The following is a 9,364-nucleotide window of genomic DNA, read 5'->3' as shown; positions in this document are numbered from 1 at the left end:
TATATATATAATAAAGCATTCTAAAAAATGAGTATTTGACAATAGAAAAATTCAAGAAACTTCTTCATCAAAGAAATATTAAAATGAATAGTAATATTTGTATAAGGAATAAAAGTTGTTAACTAATTTGTAAAAAAGGCATAAAAGTTTATGCTTTTATCAGCAAACTTAACAATTTACCAATTTTAGTTACATCTATGAAAAGTACATAGCTAAACTAATACTTGTATACATGAAAAAAAAAAAATATATATATATATTTTTTTTTTTTTTATTTTATTAAGAAAAAAATAATAAATAAAGATATATTATAATGATGACATTTATATGTTTATATCTTTATATTCTAATAGTTGAATTAATTTTGTAATTTTAATATTCTTGTTTTTGTTTGAATGTTTAAACTTGAAAATGTTTTAAAATTTATTTTGTTAATGATAAGAAAAAATCTTAAGAACATATTTTGTGTGTAAGAATTAAAATAAAGGATTCACTTGATTACTGCTTGAGTGTATGTGAAATGGCTTTTTTATTATTAAAATGGTAATATTATGTATATAAATAAATTAACTACTTGATAGATCAAAAATTTATTTCATTAACATGTACATTTTTACTCCAAGCACATGTTATTTTATATTAAAGGAAATATTACTATTGCTTCTGCACAGTTAAAAATAAACTTCAAATATTGTATAATATACAATTATATTAGTAAATATTGATAGTGATTTTAACCAGTTTTTAATAAATGCAGTTATTAAAAATTTGTATAAATATCATAATTCTATTATTTTAATATTTGTAAGTACTTCAATGTATATTTCCATATAAATAATAACATTTTTGTCATGGTTGGGAGTGATGAGATGCATTTTGTTATACATCTATAAGAAAGCTATTTTAACATATACTGTACATTTAAAAAAAAATTACTTTTCAAGGATATAACTATAATTTATCATGAGAATTTCCTGTTAAAAATTATAGATTTTATTATCATAAATTAGCTGAATTCAGATATGTTTATTTCCTATTATTTAAGCAATAAAGTTGTGATTTTTAATGGAAGAAACTTAGAGAATTTATTGTATTTGTCAGCCATACAGTGAAAAAATATAGTAACGTTATAAATCATCATTGATTACATTACAAATTTAAAATGACTATTAATGGAAGATAGATCTAACTCCATTGCATGTTATTCATCTAACTTTATATTTGGTAATATGAATTTGTCTGCCAATATATATGTTGTTGATCTGTCTAATAGTTGAAACATTCTCTTTTTATCAATAGAAAAAATGAAAAATTTTTACAAAGTACAATTTTTGATCCCTATGGAAAATTGGTCTATTGAAATTGTGACTGACAGTTGAAGATTTGAAATAGTTCTTGAATTATTGAAATTCAAAAACTATTTTATTGTAAAAAAAACAATATATTTACATCTTGTTATTGTTGATTCTATGATTAGTTTAAAAAAAGAAAGATTTTGTTTACAAAATAAGAATTACAATATTTTTGAATCTTATTATTATTATTTTTTAAATTTAAAAACTAAGATAATTAATTTAATTTTTCATAGATTATTAATTTTATAAAAACATTTAATTTCATTATTATATTGTTTACAAAAATTTATAATTTATTTGTAAAATTACTAAAAATGTAAAAACGTACATTATGATTACAAAATTAATAATTGTTTTATTGTATTTTTTATTTTTAGATGGCACTGCACTGGTGAATTTGAGCAAACTCTTTCTTATAAAAATGATAAACTTGTGGAATCATCAAGTGGTATTAAAAGTAACCAAATCAATTCTGATTTTCTTTCTTCAGCTATAAAAGAGGTATATTTCTTAAATTTTAAAATAATTATAAATTCAAATATTAAGTAACCTTTTATATGTTGTTCATTTTGTATTATAGATTTAATAATCTTAATTCAAAAATAACTGTTACAGTTTATCACACAATTACACACAACCTTGTACAGTAACAAAAAAAATTTATTAAACTGGAAAGAATATACTAAACTGGAAATTTTTTTTATATTTAAATACATTCAGTGTTTGCATATTTCTGTTCTACTTTTGATAGCATTTGTAAATGTTTGATTTTTGGAACATCAACCTGATGAAGGTCATTAAATATGTCTGAAAAAAGTTTTTTTTTTGTTGTTGTTGTGTAAGGTTGTGTGTAGATGATTCAGTGGTTTATTATTCTTATTTGTTAAGAATATTTTTTATATTTTTGTTGCTGAAAATGCTCTCCTTTAACAATAAAGACAATTAAATTCAAAAAATATTTATATTTGTTGATTTTAATTACCATGATTATAAGCTTAAATTCCTGTTTCATACAGGATTTAAGCTTACAATCTAGAAATAAGGTGCACCTTAAACTCTGCACCAGATTGACTTATGGGAATGTTTGCAAATTCTTAAATATAAGCTATATATTATTTTTATTAATCTATTATTTTTACTTTTAATTGCTTAGAATATTTAATTAGGGGTGATAAAATTTATTTTTATGAATCCTAAATACCTAGGAGTCTGCTTATTCTGACTTTGAGTTATTCAGATTTATTTGTTTTTTTCTTTTAAGTTATTAACTACATATAATTATTTTAACAGTAAAAACAGTATTCTGAAATGCAATTTATCATTAAAAATACTTTCATGAAATTCAAAATCTACTGATATATCTGTATAAGGAGTAGTGTTTCCAGCTGTTCAGAATTTTTCAAACTATGGAATTTCAATTATTTTTTAAAAGTTGTTCTGAAAAATAAATGAGGGGTTGTGTTTTTGTTTTAGCTTGTCCATTTTTTATCTTGAGAAGTTGGCATCCCTAATTATAATTCAAATTAGTTTCATTCCTGCTAGGTTGTGTTTTTTGCAATTCATTTTTCTTTCTTTTTACACTGTGGGCACTAAAAGGACTTGTTTTAATTGTACTCTTTGTGGGGCAGCAGGGTAGTGAGGGACAGGAACTGAGATATCAAGGATAGACTGACTACCCATGAAAAATTTCTGGGATTGCTTACCTAGATTTGATCCTGGTTTTCCAGAATGGTAGACTGACATCTTAATTAATCTGTCTTGGCCATCTAGTTGTCTCATCAAGGAAAGGAAAAAATTGTCATAATCATCAAGGAAAGGAAAAAATGTTCCCAAGTTTGTAGAAAAGAGATTTTCTTTTGCTCATCACTTTTTTCAAGTTTGTGTTTTTCATACTGTTCAGAATGCCAACTGGATGACTGAGGCATCAGTCTACCACTATGAAAGATTTAGGATTGAATCTCGGTGGGTTGAAAAATCCCAGAGATTTTTAGCAGTTGGTCTGACCCATATATGTTGGGCTCTGTCCCTCATTATCCAGTTACTCCATGGTGGGTCTGGCTGAACTAATGATGGGCCTGAAAAAAGGCTCTTTTAATGCCTACAGGATAGAAAGAGAGAGGGAGTCAACTTCATATATCCACAAGTTCACACAGTTCACAAATGTTTATAATAACAAATAAAATTTACATACACTTACAATGTTTACAAGAACTACAAATGACAATGTTTAAGATTTACAAAGTAGATCTTCACACACAAAATAAATTAGAGTCCAAAAGTCAATTAATCCACTACAGGTCCATCGAAAAGGGCACCTTGTGACGTATTCCTCAGCTGGAGTTTGATGTATATTCCTTCAGATGTTCATTACAGCACAGTGAGATGAAACCGTCTTCTTCAGCAAGGTCGTTTGACCAACTAACTTGACTTAGACAAGCTTAGGCAAACAGACAAACTTCGGCATACATCGGTGAAGTCAGACCAACTTAGATCAACTTAGCTCTCCTGCCTAAACCCAATCTTTTTATACGGATTGAAGAAAACGCTGATCGACCAATCAGTGTTTCGTAGCGCTATTGGACATCTGCCGATCGTATGATGATCTCTGTAGTTTTGGATCCATGATCGCTGGCCAATCAGTGATCATGGATTCAAAACTACTGGTCGTTTCTTGATCTGAGTTTCTACAGCATTGACCGTTACTCATTTGAAAAGAAAAAGGGCGGGAAATGTACATCCAGGCAATTCCATTCCGACAGAGGGTAAAAAAAAATGTTCAGAATTTCTTGCTCTAAAAGGTAGCAGCTTTAATACAGAGCCAGTACCAGCCGATATACAGAGCTTTGTATACAAGCACTATCAAAGATTGTTGTTGGTCAAAAAATTATTAAAATTATAATATATACATTAAAAGTCTTTTATTATTATTTTTAATATTTCATCAAAAAATGTAGTCCTAATGTTGACCAGAGAGAATGGTACAGGGAATCTTCATTTAATGAGTATTCATTATCCAAGCCCCCATAGTTACATGGTCAAAAAATTATGGAACAACACTTAAAAATTCCCCTTGCTTACAAGGTTTCCTAGGCAGATGGTAACTTCCTCTTTATCTACATGTGCATTGATACATATCACCGTACACAAGATGCGTTATTGCGCATTTGTCATTTCAGTTTTGGTTCTGGCCGGTTTTTCTCTTCTGTTTTCTGATTTTCTAATTGTATAAATTTATATCTTATTGCTTCTCTACTTAAATATACTATTATTTTTAACATATTCAGTTTTATTTCAGTTTTTGTAAAAGATCTCTTTATTATTGGTGTATTTTTATACTTTCTTTAAAGTTTGTTTTCTAAAATGATTATTATAAAAATAAAAATAAAAATTTGATTATTATATTACTTTAAAGTATGTAATTCTGAATATGTATAGTTTCAATGTATTCGTAATAATAGTTTTTTTCTCGCAGACATATACATTACATGGTGTATATAAGTCTCGTACATTACAAAAATCTCATTTATCAAATAATGTTAAGAAAAGACCAATATCTCTTCTGCTCGAGGTTAAATCTGGAGTTAAGATCAGGAAATCAAAGGTATTTCAGGTATACAAGAGTTTAATAAAAATATTTTTGTTAAAAAGTTCCCTGTAATATCTTCATAAATGTCCACTAAAATGACTCACTGCTAATTGTGTGTAATGGAAAACTTGGTGTGAAAAATTATTGTTTGAAGAAAATAACAATGTGCATGTCATATTTTAAAGTAATATTGTCTTTAATGTTATATATTAATTAATGACTGTTTAAAATTAAATAATAATAATTCAGTAAAACTGCATGATAAATTCAATTAAAAACAGTAGTGTGAATAATCAAATCATTTGATTATTTATGTACAGGGTGTACATAAAAGATCTTTGCAACTTTATGCATTAATAAGAATTTTAAGTCTACCTTCACAAAAGTTCCAGATAGATTTCATTTAAAAAAGATATTCAAAAATGTTCATATATGGCATTCTTGGTCATGAGCATTTCACAATAGGTACTGATTAGCTGGATTAACAGAATTTACTCAGTAGCCATGAGTCCTCAAGTGCATTGAGTCATTTATTGAAACAAAATTTAATATTGTGGCTCTAAATAAGTGTGGAACTCTATATAACACACCACTGTCATCAAGATCTATTTTCATGCTTGGTATGAAAGATTTATGACCACAGTAAGTGTTGAATATAAGAAAGGTTATGAGTGACCTAGAGTATCTGATGAAAATATGGAACAAGAGTGAGAGTCATTTCTTCATAGAAGTCAACATGAACAACAGCTGGAGTTAAATGTGTCTCTCACACTGTTCATAAAGTACTGAGGAGTTGTTCACATATATGTTCTTGCACATTTCAAATCCCATAAGAAATCACTCAAGATGATTGGATTTCTCATAGAGATTTTGCAATTACCATGCTTGATTGTTTGGAAGATATCAACAGTTTTCTTAGAAAAAAGTAACTTTTAGTAAGGCTACTTTTCATTTGTTCAGCAAAGTAAATAAATAAAATGTCAGTGTCTGAAGCTTGGAAAAGCTGCATTTCATTTATTAACACATCAGAGACAGTCCCATAGTATGGAGTGTCACACAAAATGATTGGCCCATTTTTTTTTTTATGAACCAACCATAGATTGCTAACATTTACCTTGACATGTTAGAAAACTTTGCCTATCCTCATTTAAGAGTTACAACCTGATATGTTGTTCTAGCAAGATAGCATTTCACCACATTAAGTATTGATTGCTTGTGAATTTCTAAACATACAATTCCCTAATTGATGGGTTGGCATGGTGGTCCCATAACTTGACCACCAAGGTTATTGAACGTAATTGTGATTTCTTAATGTGTGGTTCTGTGAAGGATCATGTCTACAAATCTTGGGTAGCTGATGTGAAAGATTTGAAGGCAAGAATCATTGCTGTGCTTGTTGATGCGCTATACTATACATAGAAAGAACTGCAATATTGCTTGGACAGTGTATTTGTAACTAAGAGCATGTGTTGAATGTTTGTGATTTCAGTATTCCAGAAAAAGCTTTGAAGTATGCTTTATCTTATTCTGTCTATATCATAATTGTAAGTTGTTTAATAAGTTTCCTATGATCAATTTTAGTTGTAAAGATCTTTTATATATCCTGTATAATTTGGGCTTGTTTTCTGTATGATAGTCATAATGTATTGATTAAAAAACAACTATGATTATTGTTGTATTATTTGTTATCACATTATTCATCATCTTTATAATTATTTGTAGATTAGTAAGTCTGATCATTTTAACATTTTATGCTAGNTTGTAACTTTGTATATTTAACTTTTTATATTTGTAAATATTTTTTTGTATATTTAACTTTTTATATTTGATAAATATTTGTAACTTTGTCTCACTTTGCATTGTGTGTGGATAGCCAAACAGGGTAAGAAAAATTGGTTTTGGACATGTTAATTCCAATAGTATTAGATAAATGATAACATCCATGATTATAGTAAGTGGATTCTGCTAAATGTACCAAAAATGTTAAACTGTGGTATATAAACTAATTTTTTTTAAACAAATAATAGTCTTGTATCAGAGTGTACTGTTTAACAGCAAAATTTATTTTCCGTTTTTTTTTGTAAGTGTTTTATTTTGACTGCTAGCAATGATTTTTGTTGTCTGTTGTTTCATTAATCTATTCATTAAGCTGGAAATTTAAAAAAAAGCATAACATTAATATGACTTTGCAAGACATTTTCAATATATTTAATGTGTGATACTAAATATTCTCATTCATTTATTATAATGATTACAATTCAAATTTGTATAAAATTTACTATTAACTTGGTAAAACAGAAAAAACAAACAAATTAATTAGCCTTTAGCTTTTCTTATATTTTTCAATTTTATATTTTATACTTTTTTTTTTACAGATCTTCTCAGTGTTATGTGAAAGAGTAATGTTTTATGTTCTAATTTTTATTATATAATATTCCTTTGTATGTTATAAACAGACCTGTAATTAGAACTTCCTGTAGATTGATTTAGTAAATAAATAAATATCTTTTATGTGTGTCATATGATAAATATTTGTAACTTTGTCTCACTTTATTACAAGTATCATATTTCTATTATAAATATACACTGTAAAAGTGTCAATATAAGTAATAAGGATATTGCTCTGAAGAGTGATAGTGTCTCTAGTTTTAGTGTTGTTAATTTTTATAGGATGATAATTTTATAAAATTGAATAGCACTTCAGATACATTGTGATCAGTAACTTTAATTTAAAGGTTTAGAACTAATAGCAACATTGGCATTTTCCATTATAAAATTGTTTCATTATAACCTTTACGAACAGTCATAAAGTTGTAAGTATAAGTAAAGTCTTCTATTATAAGCTTACATAATAAAATAAGGTTGTAATAGTAGCCAATTGGAGCAGTCTTTTGCTTATAACAACACCAGTAAGATTTAGATACAAAGTAATTTTCCAGTTTTGGATCTTCTGGATCCAAGATTTTCAAAGTTTGTATGATGTTCAGATTTGATCATTATAATATTAGTCAACAACTTTGTTTCATTGTGTTACTTTCTTTGAATTTATGACTATTGTCTGTCAATAGTCTTGTTTTTAAAATAAAATGTTTTAAGTGTAATAAGTTCTTGTGCAAATGCCATCAATAATATTAAATATTATTGATGGCATTTGCACAAGAATAGTGTAACATTAAATTTTAATGTTACACTATTTATAAACTTGTAATTGTAACAAAAAATACTATTATGCAAACTTGACTCACCATTATTTGAAAGAGTAACTAGATTATCATTTTAGTAACTAGCAAAACGAATTTTTTTAAGATATTTATCTCTATGCTTATCTAACTTTGACTTATCCAAATTTTTGCATTATGTTCATTTTTTTAAAAAATATGCTTGGTAGAAAATAGTTTTTATAAAATTTATTGTAATCAGATAAGCATTGCTTTATTTATTAAAATGTCTGGTTTTAGATATTTCTAGAAAGTATGCTGCTGATTTCTTGTGCTGTATCAAACCATATTGCACCTTTATTATATCTTAGTCTGTAAATAAATTATATAATACTATGTGCTTTACATTCACATTGAAATAATCAAATGTGACAGTTGGCTTAAAAAATAAAAAGCAATTGCATATTCTCTGTTTTATCCAAGGTATCTTTTATTACTTGGGAAAATCTTGTAGTGTTTAGCAATTTATATTATGTATTTAAGAAATATACTACTTGGTAAGAGATTGGTAAATCTTTCTTATAAATTTGTAATTGTAACAATCAATTATTTATTGTGATGTCAACACAATGTTGGGCAGAAATTTTTAATCATATTTTTAATTTATTTAATTTAAAATATATACTCTCCGCCTTAAATTAGTAATGGCTTGCCCCTGTGCATCATACTTTTGTTATTAGCAATAGTGTCGTGTCAGTCGTCTATTAACTTGCTTTCAAGGGAAAAGTTATAAATTGAAATAACATGACTTTTGATTTGCATTGGAAGTTTGTATATAGTTAATTGGGGCCTCCTGCTGCTAAACTTTCCATATCTGGTCTCAGCTTTCATCTATCTAACTCTGTTCTCAAGATTAAGGATGGACGGATAGACAACAGTTGGAATTTATAGGTCTACAATTTTTCAAATTGCAGCCCAAATATATTAAATAAATTTTTCTCATACTATAATGAACAAAGTTTCTTCTCATCATGTATACAAGTATTAGTTTAGCTATGTACTTTTCATAGATGTAACTAAAATTGGTAAATTGTTAAGTTTGCTGATAAAAGCATAAACTTTTATGCCTTTTTTACAAATTAGTTAACAACTTTTATTCCTTATACAAATATTACTATTCATTTTAATATTTCTTTGATGAAGAAGTTTCTTGAATTTTTCTATTGTCAAATACTCATTTTTTAGAATGCTTTATTATATATATA

General features: G+C 26.8%; 1 protein-coding gene and 1 long non-coding RNA gene across 2 annotated transcripts in view; both read left to right on the top strand.

Moving 5' to 3' along the window:
• Positions 1–6,563, top strand: part of LOC111620889 — a 19,816-nt gene extending 13,253 nt beyond the window's left edge. Inside the window, exons 2-3 of the mRNA XM_023362904.1 lie at positions 1,733–1,856; positions 4,828–6,563. Coding sequence (XP_023218672.1) covers positions 1,733–1,856; positions 4,828–5,013 — 310 coding nt within the window. The 3' untranslated portion in view covers positions 5,014–6,563. The remainder of the gene's footprint in view (positions 1–1,732; positions 1,857–4,827) is intronic.
• Positions 6,564–7,607: 1,044 nt separating this feature from the next.
• The window catches only part of LOC111620890, an 8,478-nt gene continuing 6,721 nt past the window's right edge, over positions 7,608–9,364 (top strand). Inside the window, exon 1 of the long non-coding RNA XR_002755975.1 lies at positions 7,608–7,754. This is a non-coding gene — a long non-coding RNA (uncharacterized LOC111620890). The remainder of the gene's footprint in view (positions 7,755–9,364) is intronic.

Source organism: Centruroides sculpturatus, unplaced genomic scaffold (assembly GCF_000671375.1).
Source record: "Centruroides sculpturatus isolate CEXI.00-Female unplaced genomic scaffold, Cexi_2.0 scaffold17, whole genome shotgun sequence".
Classification (NCBI taxonomy): domain Eukaryota; kingdom Metazoa; phylum Arthropoda; class Arachnida; order Scorpiones; family Buthidae; genus Centruroides; species Centruroides sculpturatus.
The sequence above is the reverse complement of the archived record's forward strand: the minus strand, read 5'-3'. Positions and strand labels throughout refer to the sequence as shown.